General features: G+C 51.7%; 1 protein-coding gene across 1 annotated transcript; it reads left to right on the top strand.

Annotated features, from left to right (window-relative positions):
* Positions 1-703: 703 nt before the first annotated feature.
* On the top strand, positions 704-17,827 carry N7533_013242 (nonribosomal peptide synthase; the record flags this gene model as incomplete). The annotated part of the gene is made up of 1 exon (XM_057109892.1): positions 704-17,827. The coding sequence occupies one exon, from the start codon at positions 704-706 to the stop codon at positions 17,825-17,827; it is 17,124 nt and encodes a 5,707-aa protein (XP_056953477.1).
* Positions 17,828-18,274: the final 447 nt, after the last annotated feature.

The raw sequence follows: 18,274 nt of genomic DNA, 5'->3' as shown, positions 1-18,274 counted from the left end.
GTGTCGATGCTTAGCCCCTTGGCCCCCACGGAGGGCCACGCAGGTTTGCAGTAAAAGATAAGTCTGCCTTGGCTGATCTGACACCTAAGTGGACACTAGGCAGGGCGCAACGGAGATTCGACACTGGTGGATCAAGATGAGATGCAATGCAAATGTGGCTGCGGGGGCCATAAGCCTAGGGCTGCAGGAGCGTATTACCATACAAACACTGCATAATAGTAAGATCTTCTGGTGGCGTCGGTAGAAAATTCCTATTGAACCAAATTGTTTGAATGATTTACGCCTTCAGGATGCGTGAGCGAACCAGCCCGCTGGGTTTATGGCTACACTGGCGCACTAGCATCTGCCGAATGGGGTGAAACCGCCCCCAAGGCCACCAGCGGATGTGGCTCTTGATCAACCATTGAGAAGGTTGTTTGCCGAACATCCACTGTATTGCACGCGGCCTGAGAGCTAAAGGGAGCCTGCGGTGGTGTTGATGGTGGTACCACTGCTGAGTGTTTCTACAATGCGACGATTGGGCTCTGGTGATAGCGAGAATGAGTAGAGTGAGATGGCTGTATGGGGGCCATTGCCATAGTATAGATTCCTGCTAAGTGAAGTCCAAGGGTGACTTTCTGCTTTTTGTGCAAACTATACTGTATTATAGTTATTTTTGATCAATTCAGTCTACTTACAAAACCTCCTGTATACGAGGTTCGCTATGGCCTCAATAATTGCCAATGAAATGCCTCTGGACAGCATGAAAGCTGCTGCTGTGGAGGTCACGGCTGTTGAATCTACCATCGGGTCGAGTTCTGCAAGCATTAGCGAAAGCGACATTGAATCCTCCCAGTCATCCGACAATGAGTCGCTGAAAAGAGCTCAGCAAAAGCTCGAAATCTTCCCTGTGCTGCCCACATCGGTCTATCAACCGTGGGCTAGCAGTCACAGTGTTGTCCAATGGGTAGATATTTCGCAATCTACCCAGGCAGATCTGAAAGCCTCATCGATTGGTGCTTGGGCAGTGCTTCTTGGAAGATACTCCGCTTTGACAACAGATGTCGTTTTTGGTATCTCCAGCGAGGCAACCAGCGAGGCAACATGCTCTGCAAGAGCGCTTCGCGTGACCTGGGACGCGGCAATGAAACCAGCAAGTCTGCTAGAGCTGGTCCAGAAAGAAATCGACAGCAAAGAGGAAGCTCCGTTCGATACAACGCTTCGAACCGCTGTTGTGATCAGTACCAACGAAAACAAAGCAATTCCGCAACAACATGCTCTAGTTCTGACTATTCTACACACGACACATACCACGATCCGGGTATCTGCCCGATTTGACCAAAACCTCTTGGACGCTCGTCAGGTGGACCGCATTGTTCACCAATTCTCCCACGTCCTACTTCAGCTACTCCAGCCACAGGAATGTACAATCATCGATTTGGACCTGTGCTCCATTGAGGATCGCGCTGAAATTGCGCAATGGAGTCCGCCAATGCCTGCTGCCGCAGAGACCACCATCCATGAAATGGTACAAGAGACATCTCGCCAGCGCTGGAACGAGCTAGCTGTGCAAGCTTGGGATGGAGATTTGACATACGGAGAGCTTGACACAGCGTCAACCAAATTGGCTCGTCATTTGCGCAGCAAGTTCCATATTGGCCCCGGTAGCTGTGTGCCCTTGACTTTCGATCGTTCCAAGTTTGTGCCCATCACCCAACTGGCAGTGCTAAAGGCTGGCGCTGCATACATTGGCACAGAGCCCTCGCAACCTATCACGCGCCTTGAGAAAATTTTTACTCAAGTTGATGCGAAATGCATCCTTTCTTCGCCTAATTGGATTAGCAAGATGTCAGAAAGCGTGGGGAAGGTTGTATCCATCAACCAGGATCTGCTCGACAGTCTTCCGGAGCAGGAAGAGCAACTGCCAGCAGTAGATCCAAAATCAACCGCAGTTGTGATCTTTACCTCCGGCTCCACGGGAACACCGAAGGGAATTGTTATGCGACACATGGACTTGGCGTCGGCCATCGTCGCTCACTCAGCGGGCATGAAGATCCCCGAGAGAACCAGAATCCTGCAGTTCTCTTCATTCAATTTTGATCATTCCATCTACGAGATCATGACAGCTCTCATCGGTGGCTGTATTGTGTGTATTCCAACAGAGGAGGAGCGCATGAATGACCTCGCCGGCGTAATGCGCCGGATGCGTATCCAATTCCTCTACGCCACACCTACTGTAGCCAAGCTTCTCACGCCAAGCGAGGTCCCTGATCTCGACACTCTTTATTTGGGCGGTGAAGCCATTTCTCAGAATCTCCTCGATCTTTGGATCGCAGACAAGCGGGTTATCGCTGGATATGGCCCAACAGAGGCGGGTATGTGCGGTTTCTCCGAATTCACAGCCGGGGATGTTGCGAGCACAATCCATGTTTCGCAGGGAGGAATGAACTGGGTTGTCGATCCCAATGACTATAACAAACTGGTCCCGATTGGAACTCCTGGTGAGCTCCTGCAAGAGGGTCCTATGGTCGCTGCTGGTTATCTGAACAACCCTTCCGCAACCGCACAGGCCTTTGTCGACCCGCCATCATTCCGACAGAACAGCAGATCTCGATTCTACAGGAGTGGTGATCTCGCCCAGTACAACGCTGATGGAACATTCAAATTCATTGCTCGTATTGACACTCAAGTGAAAATTCGAGGCCAGCGGGTGGAACTTGAAGAGGTTGAGGATCACCTGCAACCCTTGGTATTGCCAGACCTGGCCTTCTGCGTCGACGTCGTCCACCTCCAGGGAGCAACTTCAGATGCACTCGCTGTGTTTTTAGCCCCGGTAGAAAACCAGGAATCGAACAACGTCGGTGAGGTTTCCCTCGCTGCACAGAGTGATGTTTCACGGTGGCAAAAATTGTCGATGCGAATCGAGTCCGAAATGGCCCAGAGATTGCCAGTGTACATGGTCCCGACGGTATTCCTCCCTCTGTCAACGAAATTCAGTTTGACGGCGTCTGGAAAACTCGATCGCAAGAAGTTGCGCCTCTTTGCAGCCACTCTCACACCGCAGGATATTGCGCCTTTCCGCAAACCCCAGGCAACACTCCCCATATCCACCTCTATGGAAGCCCAGCTCTGTGATGTCTGGCGAAGAATACTTGGAATCGACCAGTTAAGCGATGCGTCTGCAAACTTCTTCAGCCTAGGCGGGGACTCAATTGCTGCTATTCGGATGGTGTCCCTTTGTCGTTCCGAAAGTTTGAGTCTCACAGTGCAGACCATTTTCGCGAATCCCATCCTGTCCGACATGGCACTTGCCGTTGAAATTCCGAATGGTTCAGGAGGCCTTGATCTTGAAGCGTTTCTTTTGGCTGAGAATCGCCTGGATGAATTGCGTCAATGTGCCACTAGGCAATGCGACATCCAAGATGACACCATTCAAGATATTTTCCCTGCGTCACCATTACAGCAAGGGTTGATCGCCCTTTCGGTCAAGACACCGGGTCTATACCTGGTGCAGAAGATCTTCCAGTTAACAGGGATGGATGTGGATCGGATGATGCAGGCTTGGAATACCGTTGCTCAGCGTAGCGCGCCCTGTTTGAGTACTCGTATCTTTGAGGACGAGTCTGCAGATCTATGGCAAGTGATCGTCAAGGAAGACTTGCAGTGGACAGTGGTGACAGACGACGTGGAATCCTATCTTCAGCGCGATCTTGAGAGCCCCATGTCATTGGGAGCGCCGCTAAGTCGATTCACAGTGGTTCACGATCCTATAGCTGGGCCCGTGCTTGCAGTCACAATACACCATGCTGTTCATGATGCCTGGTCTCTCGAATTACTCCTGCGGGATTTTGAGCGCGCCTACCGTAACGAAGTCATCGAATCTAGTCCAAATTTCGCGGGACTGATCGCGCATCTTCAACAGATTGATGTGAATACCATGCGCGATGGCTGGCAGCAACAACTTGATGCCGCTCCACTGACACCTTTCCCTGAGATCCCCAGGGGATATATTCCCAAGCCGAACGCCTTCGTGGACCTCCAGTTTAAGCTGCCGGTGGTTCACGATGCCGCAGAATCTGACATTCCAGCTGCGATCAAGATCCGTGCAGCATGGGCCTTACTCCTGTCTAGCTTCGTCGGTTCAGATGATGTCATTTTCGCAAACACGAGCAATGGACGTGGTGCACCGGTTGCTGGTATTGAGGAGATGAAGGGGCCAACAATCGCTACTTTCCCCGTGCGAGTCAAGTTGCAGCGTGATCAGACCTTGCGCGCGTTCTTTCGAGACCTTCAAGTTCAATCTGCTACCCTGCTGGGGCTGGAGCACTACGGTATGCAGAACATTCGCAGCCTCAGTGAAGACGCTCGTATTGCTTGTGATGTTCAATCTCTGCTTCTCGTTGAGTATGACTCCGAGGAGGCGCATTCTCGTCTGCTTCAAGAAACTCGCAGAAGAGCGGGTGTGGCATTCCATTCCTTTGCATTTGGTCTCCGATGCACAATTTCCACCCGGAAAGAGGTCACTCTTGAGGTGAACTGGGATGAAAGTGTTCTGAGTTACGAACGCGTCCAGCTCATCTTGAATCAACTCCAACACGTCGTGGAGCGCGTCTTTTCTATAAGCCCCAACACCCGCGTGAAAGATATCGACCTGGTCGGCGCAGTGGACATAACGACCCTCGCACAGTGGAATGCGATCTCTCCTGTTACGCAATCAGAATGCCTACACCGTCGATTTGAGCAGATTGCTTGCATGTATCCCAGCAACATTGCTGTCGACTCCTGGGATGGCAAGCTCACTTATCGCGAGCTAGATGTCAAGTCCACTCGACTCGCACAGCATCTCATTCAACAGGAGGGACCTCGAGAAGGGGAACCCGTGCTCATCTCTTTTGAAAAGTCGATGTGGACTGTGGTAGTACTCCTGGCAGTCATGAAAGCTGGCGGAGCTTGTGTGATGCTTGATCCAACACTTCCCAAAGAACGTCTGCAGCGCGTCATGCAGAAAAGCCAAGCACGAACTCTCATTGCCTCGCCACTTCAGATGGAAGAATTGTGCCCCATTGGGTATTCCTTGGTGACTGTATCCGCAGAAGAGATGGCCATCTTGGAACAAGATCACGCCCCAGCACATGATATCGATTCAAGCCACGGTTCCCCCGAAAGCCTCGCCTTCGTCGTTTTCACTTCCGGTACTACAGGCGAGCCCAAGGGTATTGAGATCTCACATCAGGCTGCGTGTAGCAGCATCGAAGCTATTGCCTCAGTCATGGAGATCAGCACAGCCTCTCGTGTTGTTCAGTTTGCGCCCTATGCATTCGACGCATTCTTCGGAGAAGTCTTTGCCATGCTACTCCGTGGTGGATGTTTATGTTGCATTACCGATGAAGAGCGTAACAACAATCTTTCGAAGTCTCTCCAAACTTTGAATGTGAATTGCGCTTTCCTGACTCCAACTGTTGGTGCATCACTCGAGCCGGCCGAATTGCCTCAACTGGAATTCTTAGCGATGGGCGGCGAGCGCATGACGGAGGAATGCACACGGAAGTGGGGTGAACGCAACTTGATGAACGTTTACGGACCAGCGGAGACGACAATCATGTGCTCTGCTTTCCGCGGTATCACATCCTCCGATGATGTTTCTAACATCGGTCGCTCTGTTGGCGCAAGATTGTGGATTGCGAAGAAATCTGACTTCAATCAACTGGTCCCCATCGGAACAGTTGGCGAAATCCTCGTCGAAGGCCCAACGCTGGCGAAGGGATACCTGGACGATGAAGCTAAAACTCGTCTGGCATTCGTCAATGGTCCTCGTTGGACACTTGATGGGCCCCTAGCGCCTCTGTTCGAAGGCAGTGAGCGCCGATTCTACCGGACAGGTGACATGGCACGATACAATACCGATGGCACATTGCAGATCATGGGTCGAGACGATTTGCAGGTCAAGATTCGTGGACAAAGAGTCGAGCTCGCTGAAGTGGAAAGCCACTTACAGCGCAATCTACCAGCGAGTGTTCAAGTCGCAGCCGATGCCATCAAGATGAACGAGGAGCAGAATGATGCAGCCATCATCGGGTTCATCGTCCTGGATTGTGTGGATTCTGAGCATCCCATGATTGCGACGTCAAGTGAAGCCCGACGAGAATTGAAATCCCTGACTGAAGGACTAGATGCAAAGCTTTCGATGTCATTACCGCCGTACATGGTTCCTAGCATCTTCTTGCCTCTGACACGCCTGCCTCATACCGCCACGAACAAAATAGATCGCAGTTGTCTTCGGCAGCTTGCCTCTGGTCTCTCTCGGAACGAGCTGATTTCCTTCTCTCGTGCAGGGACTAGCCATGCCCCACCCTCTACGCCTGGAGAGAAACGAATGCACGCACTCTGGGCACAGGTCTTGGGCTTGCGACCAGATGAGATCTTTGTCCAGGACAATTTCTTCCGCCTTGGTGGAGACTCCATCAGTGCCATGAAGCTTGTCACTCGCGCGACGGCAACCAACTGGCGATTCCAGGTGCTTGATGTTTTCAGAAACCCGATCCTCGCAGACTTGGCGCGCGTGGCCCAAGATGTGGAGGATCAGGAACAAGAGGTGCTGAAACCATTCCAGCTGCTTCAGTTAACTGGCGAGTCTATCGAAACCACGCTGGACAGGGCAAGTGAGATATTGGGAGTCACTGTGGACGATATCCAAGATGTTTACCCGAGTACCCCATTACAGAATGCTCTCATGGCCCTGTCGGCCAAGGAGCCCGGTACATACTTCGGGCAAATGGTCATCAAGCTCCCCAGAACGATGGATCTTGATCTCTGGCGAAAGGCGTGGATGACCATCTATGATCGCACACCAATGCTTCGCACATCTGTCTTCCACGCCCCATCAGGTGGACTCATGCAGGCTGTCGTGCGCTATGACGAGCACTGGGGTACTGAGGTTGATTTGCAAGACTACCTCTGGCGTGACAAGCGCGCGCCCATTTCCGTTGGCGAGCCCCTGGTGCGATATGCCTTGATCGAAGACCCCACTGGCCGTGGAAACCCGCATTTTGTGCTCTCCATGCATCGCGCAGCGTATGATGAATGGTGCCTGCTGCGAATGGTTGAAGATCTACAGAAGACTTTCTCAAGCTTCTCTCTTGACCCTGTGGTTGGTTACAATACTTTTGTCAAGTCCTTCCTGGAGACAGACAATGGCCCTTTGGAACAGTATTGGAAGAATCAGATGCAGGATGCTCCAACCATGGCTTTCCCTCGTCTGCCAGATATCTCGTATCGACCGGCCGCAAACTCTCACTTCACCACCAACATTCCCCTGACGATGCGGCAGTGCGACTACACGACATCAACGTTCATTCGTTCTGCGTGGGCTTTGTTGCTTGCCCGATATGCCGATGATACCGACGACGTCGTGTTTGGCGCAAGTTTGAACGGTCGCTCTGCACCTGTTGAAGGTATCCAGGCAGTCTTTGGCCCTACTACCGCCGTGGTCCCAGTCCGTGTGCAGATAAACAAGCAGTCGCAGACGGTCGATGGCTTCCTGCGCCAGATCCATGAACAGGCTCAAGAGATGATGGCATTTGAGCAGTACGGCATTTACAATATTAGCAAGCTTTCTGAGGATATCAAGTCCGCCTGCGACTTTCAGACTCTTTTGATGATTCAAACAGAGGCTGAATCTGGTCACGCTGCCACAGGTGGGGATCTGGGCATGCAAGTCGTCAGTAACTCATTTGCAGGTCCATTCCATACATTTTCCATGAGTCTGGACGTTGTCATTGCCGCAGACAAATGTCGAGTCACCATTGAATATGACGCGAATTTGATCGATGCCGAGGAGATCCAGCGTCTATCGGCGCAGCTACAACAGGTTTTCGAATTGTTGCACGATCCTGCCCTGGCTGATACGAAACTGTCCGATCTCGACTTCGTCAGCAGTGGCGACATAGCGCAACTTGCACTGTGGAATACACCCCCTCCCACACCTCAAGATGATCTTGTACATGCCACTTTCCAGAGGAGAGCGTCCATTCAGCCCGAAGCGCCGGCTGTCCGCTCATGGGAAGGCGAGCTCACATATGCTCAACTCGATATTCAGTCTTCAGCGATCGTTCCTGAATTGATAGAACGTGGCCTGGTACCAGGAATGAAAGTGCCATTGTTGTTCGAAAAGTCCATCTACACAGTTGTGACGATGCTAGCACTGCTCAAAGCTGGAGCCACCTGTGTGTCCCTTGACCCTGCTCATCCCCTGGAGCGATTGCAGGGACTCGTGAGGGATGTCGACGCAACGCTGGTTTTGTCGAGTCGTCGCTGGTCTGAAAAAGCATTGTCGTTGAGTAGCTCAACATTCATAGTTGATGAAGAATCCATTTCCGAGGCGGAGATCAAGTATCCAACATCGTCAATCATGGTCTCCAATACCGTGAAATCAACCGATACGGCATTCATTCTCTTTACCTCTGGCAGTACAGGTAAACCCAAGGGAATTCTCATCAGCCACTCGGCGTTCACCAGCAGTATTGTCGGACATGGTGAGACTCTGCGCTATGGCGGCCCCGGCTCTTGTAATCTGCAATTCACTGCATACACCTCCGACGTGAGCATTGGTGAAATTTTCACATCCTTATCCGTCGGCGCATGTGTTTGCATCCCTTCCGATGCCGAGCGTATGAACGGCCTTGCTGAGGCGATGGAGCGCATGAATGTCAACTGGGCGTTCCTGACACCCAGTGTGGCCTCGTTGCTACATCCGGCCGATGTGCCTTCTCTCAAAACCCTTCTGTTTGGGGGAGAAACCGCCACTGTTGAGAATGTCAAGACATGGGCTCCAGCTGTGTATCTCATCAACAGTTTCGGTCCAGCGGAATGCTCTATTTGGACTCATTGCAGTCCTGGCATCTCACCATCAGCCTCCGGTCATAATATTGGCTTCGCCCTTGGATGCAACACCTGGATTACCGACCCGGTCGATCATAACAAGCTTGCACCCATTGGTACCATTGGTGAGCTGGTAGTCGAGGGTCCCAATGTTGCTGATGGGTATCTTAATGAACCAGTCAAGACAGCAGCTGCCTTCATTGATGCTCCAGCATGGTTCGCCCGCGTCGCGAATCGCCCAGCTGGTAAGCTCTACAAGATGGGTGATCTTGTACGGTACCTCCCCAACGGTCAAGTACACTATGTTGGTCGACGTGATACGCAGGTCAAACTGCGCGGCCAGCGTGTGGAGCTTGGTGAGATTGAGCATCGACTGCGCGAAACAATGCCAGACATCGCAGAAGTGGCTGTGGAAATGGTTCGTCCAGCAAATGGAACCGCCCCACCGATGCTGATGGCATTTTTGAGCGTCGCTACCGATGTTGATTATTCGAAAGCGGGCGATGTGCTTCCAGAAATTGCATCTTTGCAAAGCGAGCTTACTCGGTACCGCGAGGCCATGAAGGGAGCCAACGCAAAGCTTCCAGATCGACTGCCTATGCACATGATCCCATCAGCATATGTTCCCCTGCGATTGATGCCCTTCACAGCTTCCGCTAAGACTGACCGTGGCAAGTTGCAGAAGATCGCTCGAGGACTTTCCCGCGAGGATATCTCGCAGTTCTCACTTGAGGCGCACAAGAAGGCTGCCCAGCCCCCGACGACAGATATGGAGCGCCTGCTGCATGGATTCTGGGCTCAGGTCCTCAACTTGGCACCCGAGTCATTCGGGCGTGATGATAACTTCTTCCGCGTCTCAGGCGACTCGATCATGGCCATGCGACTTGTCGCTCTTGTTCGAACCGCTCATCTTGACCTGACTGTCGAGGCAATCTTCTCCAATCCAGTCCTTTCTGCTATGGCGTTGGCTACCACCCAGCTGCAGGTCGCAAATACCGAGTTGCAGGAGTTTGCACTCATCAGCGATATTGCGGTGCTTCGTCGAGAAGCCAGCATTGCTTGTCAGATTCCTGATAGTGCCGTCGAGGACATCTACCCGACTACAGCACTGCAAGAAGGTTTGTTGGCTCTCGCGCAGAAGGAAACTGGCTCTTACATGGCTCAATTCGCATTCGAGATCCCTGATCGGATTGACATGGGTCGCCTTCGTGCCGCCTGGGAGACCGTTTACCAGCAGGTACCAATTTTGCGTACGCGCCTATTCCCCAGCGCGCAACATGGTACTATGCAAGTTGTCGTCCAAGGTCAACTCCGGTGGCGCGGTGGAAATAATAAGGCTGCATATCTGGAGAATGATCGCCGTGCCGGAATGAGAACAGGTCAACCTTTGTCGCGATTCGCGATTGTTGAAGATCGCATTTTGGTCTTCACCGCCCACCACGCGATTTATGATGGCTGGTCCGTTCAGCCAATCTACCGACGTGTCGAAGAGATATATCACGGTTTAAACACCAAACCACCCATTCACTTCAACACTTTCATTCATCATGTCCTTTCGGTTGACCCTAAAGCGTCAGAGGAGTTTTGGAGATCCCAGTTGGACCGTGTCCCACCTCCAGTCTTCCCAGTCTCCATTGTCAACCGTCAACATCGCTATGAGGATGCGTATATTCATCACGATGTAGCTTTCACCAAGCGTGCAGGCTCTGAAATTTCCAGAGCGACGCTCGTTCGAACAGCCCTGGCACTGGTGCTTGGACGTTACTCAGACCTTGACGATGTTGTCTACGGCACCACCACCAGTGGACGTGCTGCACCTGTTGATGGCATTCATGACATCGCGGGTCCAACATTGGCGACTACTCCCATGCGTGTTGCCTTCCAGTCTGAAATGAGACTTCAAACATTGCTTGAAAATGTTCAGAAACAGGCCTTGGAAATGATACGTTATGAGCAGATTGGTTTGCAAAATATCAGACGTCTCTCTTCCGACGCAAAAACCGCTTGCGACTTCCAAACTCTCCTCGTCATCCAGAATCCCGAGGATGATGTTAATCGCGGGCATGCTACTTTCCTCGGATGCCCAACTGCAAACAAAGACTTCTTCAAGCCCTTCCACACTTACCCTTTGGTACTGCAGTGCACTTTCAATCCTACCGGCTACTCCTTGGACCTCAACTACGACCTTTCTTTAATCCCTGAGTCACAAGCCCATCGGATTCTGGAGCATTTCTCATATATTGTGGAGCAACTTGACACAGACTTGGGGGACAGACAAGTTCAATCACTTGATTTGATGGTTCCCGCGGATTATGCTGATATTGGCATGTTCAACCAGACCACCACGCAGCCTGTGGAGCGTTGTCTGCACCAGCTCGTCGAAGACATCGCTCACCAACTGCCAGATACTGACGCGATTGCGTCTTGGGACGGAGTTCTGTCGTATGATCGGCTTGATTATCTGACATCCCAACTTGCGGCCAAGCTACTTGCCTCACACGACATCCCAGCCGGGTCTTTTATCCCTGTTTGTTTCGAGAAATCCCTGTGGGCCATCATTTCAATGATCGCCATCATGAAATCCGGGGCTGCCTATTGTCCTTTGGATCCACACCATCCACCCGAGCGTCTGCGCGAAATTTTGGAAGACGTCAAGGCGCCAGTCATTTTGTCTTCGTCGGCAAATGCAGCCCTGTTCTCGGACTACGTGATCCCTACTGTTGTAGTTTCTCATGCCCTCTTCGAAGACGAAAAAGTTTCTCCGAGACCAAATGTGACCGTCAACCCATCTCATCCAGCGTATTGCTTCTTTACGTCTGGTAGCTCAGGAAAACCCAAAGGTGTCATCACTTCTCACCGAGCCATTGCTACGAGCGTCTCGAACCACGGTGTATTCGGCTTTAACCGCAAGCCACGAATCATGCAATTCACAGCCTTCACATTCGATATCTCCGTTGTTGAAATATTCTCCACTCTCGTTCATGGAGGATGCATCTGCATTCCGTCCGAAGACCAACGACTCGGCGAGATTGTGCCCATTATGAACGACATGAAGATCAACCTTGCCATTCTGACTCCTTCTATTGCTCGAATTCTCTCTCCAGAACAGCTTCCCCACCTGGACCAGCTTATTCTTGGTGGAGAACCCATCCGAAAAGACTTGATTGAACGATGGGCTGGGAAGGTGCGTCTTGTCAACGGTTATGGTGTAACTGAGGCATCTGTTTGCAATGTCATTTGCGACATTGACAGCCCAAGCTTCTCAGAGCGAACCATTGGTACTGCCCTGGCTAGTACCAGCTGGCTTATCGATCCCAATGACCATGATCGTCTTGTCCCGGTTGGCCTCACAGGAGAACTGGCTATTGAAGGACCGATTGTCGCCGACGGTTATCTCAATGATCCAGTCAAGACATCCGCGGCTTTCATTGAGAATCCCACATTCCTTGCACAGTTTCCCAACAAGCAACATGGATCTGACCGTCGCCGTATTTACAAGACTGGTGATCTTGTTCGTTACCAGCCTAATGGTTGTATCGACTTCATTGGCCGCAAGGACACTCAAATCAAGCTGAATGGCCTCCGTATCGAGCTGGGAGAGATCGAATATCGCGTACGAACTGCGCTGGGCCCCTTGCCCGATTTCGCCGTCGAAATTGTTGCTCCAGAGGGACGCGTTGAAAACCGCACCATCGCACTCTTCCTCTCTGCCAGCGATAGCCATGAGGATCCTCAACCCCTGATTCGCACTCTTGATTCTGATTTGCGACAGACGCTGCCTTCATATATGATCCCGACCATTTGCTACTTCCTCGAGGAGATGCCCCTACTGGTTTCCGGTAAGGTTGACCGTCGGGCGTTGCGTACCTTCTCCCTTAATGCTACGCCTGTTTCCCTACAGCATCAAGTGGCAGTCGAAGCTCTGCAACCCGTCGAAACTGAAGCCGAAATGACTCTCCAGGTCATGTGGGCAAAACTTCTTTCTCTTGACCATGATAGCATTGGCCGGAATAGCTCTTTCTTTCGCAGTGGTGGTGATTCACTTGTCGCTGTGAAACTGGTTTCCATGGCTCGTGAGCGGAATATCTATCTCAGCGTGGCGACAATCTTCGAGAAACCTGTCCTCTCTGAGATGGCGCTGGCTATGACTGCGTCCACGGGTGGTCTCATTCACGAGCCACCATCCTTTTCCCTCATTCACCGTGAGTCTGTGAGTAGCCTACTGCAGGAGGCGGCACGTCAATGTGGAGTCGCCATGCATGACATCGAGGACATGTATCCCACCACTCCCCTCCAGGAAGGAATGATGGCTGCTTCAATCCAGGACCCTGGAACATACAGCGCGCACTTTGCTTATCGACTGGCGCCATTCCTTGATGCTAAGAAATTCAGTCAGGCCTGGCACTCTGTGATGGAGCGTGCTAGTGTTACCAGAATGCGCATGGTCCACACAACCGAGTCTGGCTTTGTGCAGGTTATCCTGCGACGACCCATCGAGGTAGAATTTGTTGTCTCCAACGACCTCGAGCAGTACAAACGTGACCAACTTCGCCGAGTCATGGATCTCGGAAAGCCATTGTACCGTATGGCAATCTTAGGAGAGGGTGGTGATGGTGGTGCAACTCGCTATTTCGTCTTGACGATGCACCATGCCGCCTATGATGGCTGGAGTACCACCAACCTCTGGCGCAATGTCCAAGAGGCTTACTATGATATGAACCAATCACCTATTTTGGGGCCAAACCATCTAATCCGCTATCTGGATGTTCAAGGTGAGGCCGAGACCCTCAAGTTCTGGAAGGATTTCCTCGAGCCAGCGGCACCCCCGTCGTTTCCTGCTCTGCCCTCGGTTGGCTATCGCTCTGTGGCTGATTCAGAGCTCACAACCAACATCCGATTCTCGATGCCTGCTCAAGCAGACAACACTGTCGCGACCGTGCTGCAAGCTGCATGGGGTATGTTATTATCTTTGCATGAAGGGTCCCAGAACGTCACTTTTGGCGTCGTCGTCAGTGGACGTACAACGCCCATCCCCAGCATCGAGAACATGGTCGGCTCAACCATCGCCAACTTCCCATTCCGCGTGTCCTATGAGCGTGAGCAGACAGTGACGGAATACCTCGCTGCCATCAAGAAGAGCACCACCGATCTCATCCCCTACCAGCAAGCGGGATTCCAAAACATTCGAAAGGTCAGCCCAGAAGCTCGCGCCGCCTGTGCCTTGCGCACTCTATTAGTGTTCCAAGCTACAGGATCAGCATCGCTGAATCTAGATCTTGGTATGGGCATCGAACCATTGCCCGTCACCGTTGCCGGCTTGTACACATTCCCAATCACCATGACCTGTTCCCAAGAGTCCACAGGTATCTCCGTTAATGTCTCCTACGATTCGCATGTGATTTCATCGACGCAAATCCACCAGCTTCTCGGTCAGTTCGAACACTTGCTCGATATGCTCGCCAACCTACCCACTACAGCGCCAAATACCCAGCTGAAGGACATCGATCTCATCGGCCCCTCGGATATGAACCAGATCGCACAATGGCACAACAACGACAAGGTCGAACCTAATGAGCGTACTATCCATGCCATGATTCATGATCAGGCCCTTATGCGACCATCTGCATCGGCCATCACCTCTTGGGACGGTACACTGACGTACTCCGAATTGGACGATCTCTCGGACCGCCTAGCGCAGCACCTTGTTGGACTTGGTGTTCAACCAGAAACCTTCGTTGGCTTTGCATTCTACAAGTCCATCTTCAGTATTGTCGCAATCGTCGCCATTTTCAAGGCTGGTGGTATTTGGACACCCCTCAATCCTGCCCATCCGCAGACTCGCCTTGCATCATTCCTGAGTCGGTTGTCAGCCTCGGTGATGATTACCATCCCGAGCCTTACACACCTGTTTGCTGACACTGGAGTCCAAATGGTGACTGTCACCAAGGAATCCCTTGAAGCACTGCCACCTCTTCTGCCTACTTACCGTGCTCCTACTGTTGTCTCTACGAATGCAGCCTATATCATGTTTACATCTGGTAGTACCGGCGAACCTAAGGGTGTGGTGGTCGAACACCGCAACGCCTGCTCTGGTTTGCCTGCACAAGCCGCACTTCAGGGCAAGACATCAAATTCACGTTATTTACAATTCGCCGCGTTCACTTGGGACTTCTGTGTTGGGGAGATATTCGCTAACCTTGTCAGCGGCGGTTGTGTCTGCATGCCTTCTGAAGAAGATCGTCTCAACGACCTTGCTGGGGCCATCGCTCGTCTCAACATCAACCAAGCCTCTCTGACACCTACTGTCGCAAGTCTCCTGTCACCCGGAGCCGTGAAGCTCGAAACTCTTTCCCTCGGTGGGGAGGCTCTAACTCAAGAACTCATCAATACCTGGGCAGACAGTGTGCGATTAATCAATGTCTACGGTCCCACAGAGTGCACTGTTTGGTGTACTGGAAAGTCTGGCCTCCGCCATGGAGGCTCCCCGGCCAACATTGGATCTGGACTGAACTGTTCCATATGGATTGCCGATAGTGAGAATTACAACCGCTTAGTGCCCATAGGGGCTGTCGGTGAAATTCTCGTGGATGGCCCTGTGGTTGCAAGGGGATATTTCAACGACCAAGTCGCAACCGACAAAGCCTTCCTGGAAGCCCCTGATTGGGCGTTAAAAGCAAACTCCTCTCCTCGCCGCATTTACGCCACAGGTGATTTCGGAATGTACGAACAAGATGGCACTATTCGTGTCCTTGGTCGTCGAGATGCACAGGTCAAGTTGAATGGACAACGAGTCGATCTTGGAGAAATCGATTTCCAGCTTCACCGTATCATTGGCGGTTCTTCTTCGCCGGCCACTGAGGCCGTTAAATTGGAGAACAGAGGCCGACCTTTCTTGATTGCATTTGTGCCCTTGACTGTTGCGAACCCAGTCGATGATTCTCTTGTCATTCTCAGCGGCGAAGAGGCTCAAGCTAGTCTGCATGCAATTGTTGACGGAGTCCAGCGCGACCTTGCCAAGGTACTGCCTGAGTTTATGATTCCCCGTTTCTTCGTCCCTGTCAATCGCATTCCGACTTCAAGCAATCTCAAAATCGATCACAAAGCACTCCATGCCCTCTGTGCCAGTTTGACGGTTCCCGACCTGACGAAGCTGGCTGTAACCCCTGGACTCGGTGAAATGCATGAGCCTGCGAGTGAAAAGGGTCTCAAACTCCGTGAACTCTGGGCGCAAGTCTTGGAACTCAGCGAGAGCGATATTTCTGGCCAAGACAGCTTCTCGGCTGTCGGAGGTGATTCCATGGCTGCCGTCAAGCTTGTTTCTCTGGCCAGATCCCATGGATATGCTCTCACGGCGGACAAGATCCTGCAGAACCAAGTTCTCGACGACATGGCCTTATTGATGGATCCCATCACTGCCGATGACACAGCTGTCATCCCACCCTTGTCTTTGGTGCCAAATGATAAGGACATCGACCAACTTCAGAAGGAAGTTTCCACGCTTTGCAGCCTCCCCATCGACTCTATCGAGGACATATATCCTGCCACACCAGCGCAAATTGGCTTCCTCACGATCTCTTTGACTCGCCCGGGTGTCACTTGTCTGATGACAGCCTTTGAAGCGCCCGCTTCAGTCGACCTTGATCGTCTGAAGGCAGCCTGGGAACGCACCACCCATGCTCATGCGGTGCTCCGTACTCGTGTCGCCCAGCTTGCCGACGGAAGTTGGATGCAGATCGTTGAAAAGCCTTCACCTACATCCTGGCGTTCTGCTCCGACAATTTCAGCTTACTACGACCAGGAACTCAAGGATGCGACCGGACCTGGAACGCCTCTTAGTCGCGCCGGGTATGTCATCGATGAAAATACCGGCAAACGCTATTTCATCACCACTGCTTGCCACTCTACATACGATGCTTGGGCATACGCACTTCTGTTCGCTACTCTGGAACGAGAATACTTGTATGACGATGCCAATCACGAGCCAGAGGTTCCCATGAACCGCTTTGTTCGCTATCTGCAAAACAAAGACCAGGATGCGCAGGATGAATTCTGGCGCTCCCAGCTAGCCGATTATACTCCCCCACCCCCTCTTGCGACGCCTCCGTCCGACCCATCCCAGTGCGAGGCCAATTCCATTTGTGATCTTGAGGTGCATCTTGAACCTCACCGACTCCGTTCCGACATCTCCATGCCAACCGCCATTTATGCCTCATGGGCACTTGCACTTTGCCAAATGCTCAATGTCGAGGATGTCACACTTCTTCTAACTTTGAGCGGACGTAACGCCCCCGTGGCGGAGATTGAACAAATCATCGGCCCTATTCTCACAACTGTCCCATTGCGCATTCGCGTCGATCCTCACAAGTCGATTCAAAACCTCCTCCTCAACATTGAGTCTCAGTGTCGAACCATCATTGCACACGAACAGTGCAGCATTCCCCACATTGAAACTCTTTCTTCTTCTGCTAAACAGGCATGCGAACTCGCGTTTGGATTGACCGTCAATCCCTACAACCACCACAAAGCCGATATCGGCAGTGGAATCGGCCTCGTTAGACCCCTTCGTCTACCCGTGGCAAACAGTCCTAATCCGTTCTTCCTCGATTGCGCTGTTTCCGACTTTGGAGTCGATGCATTTGCTCTGTTTGATGATCGGGTGGTCTCCAGATCCCTTGTGAAGACCTTCTTCGCGCACTTCGAGAACAACCTCCGCCATGCGACTGAGGGCGCGGGAGACCTTCTTGTCAAAGATATTCAGCTGCAGCCAAGCTTGCTTGAGGATGACGGACAAATCCTGCGGATGGTGACGCAGGCTTCCGGTCTGGGATACGATCCAGTCTCTAAGGAGATCATAAATGTCTACGAGGCATACCAGAAGGGCGGTGTCTTGGAGAATGGTTTCAAGGCCTTGGATGAAAGTGGTCGTGGAAGAGGACCTATCAAGAGTCAGCATGGCCAGTACCTGAAGTAGTATCTTTGGTAATTTCGAGTATGTTTAGAATTTTTTGTCGTTTTGCGCCTTGTCTTTTTCCTTTGCTTTATTTTGCGATATATTACCAATTCACTCCGTCACGCTATCATGATCTTCTCTTTTGAAATTTTGTTTTCTTTGTATTTTTTTAATTAAATTAACCTAACGTTCCAAGGTTGTACGTTTATCTATTTCGGTGATGATTGATGTTCGAAGTTTGACGGCTCGAGTCTAGTCATTTGATGTACCACTTGAAGTACGATGTTTATTGTCTCGATTCAAGAGCAGACTAAATATCCATGAGAGACCGAGGGAAAGAGAATTACAGAATGCTCGAATATTAGCCACCGCCCGGTTAGGGACTCTCCCCGAGTCGGAATCGGCCAAGACCAGTCTATCTTTAGCTCGTTTTAGTTAATTTACATACCTCAATTTCCGTGCTCAAAT

Source organism: Penicillium manginii (genome assembly GCF_028828005.1).
Source record: "Penicillium manginii strain IBT 31320 chromosome Unknown utg000010l:1.0-1143873.0:1.0-1144522.0, whole genome shotgun sequence".
In the NCBI taxonomy this organism is placed as follows: Eukaryota; Fungi; Ascomycota; class Eurotiomycetes; order Eurotiales; family Aspergillaceae; genus Penicillium; species Penicillium manginii.
The sequence above is the reverse complement of the archived record's forward strand: the minus strand, read 5'-3'. Positions and strand labels throughout refer to the sequence as shown.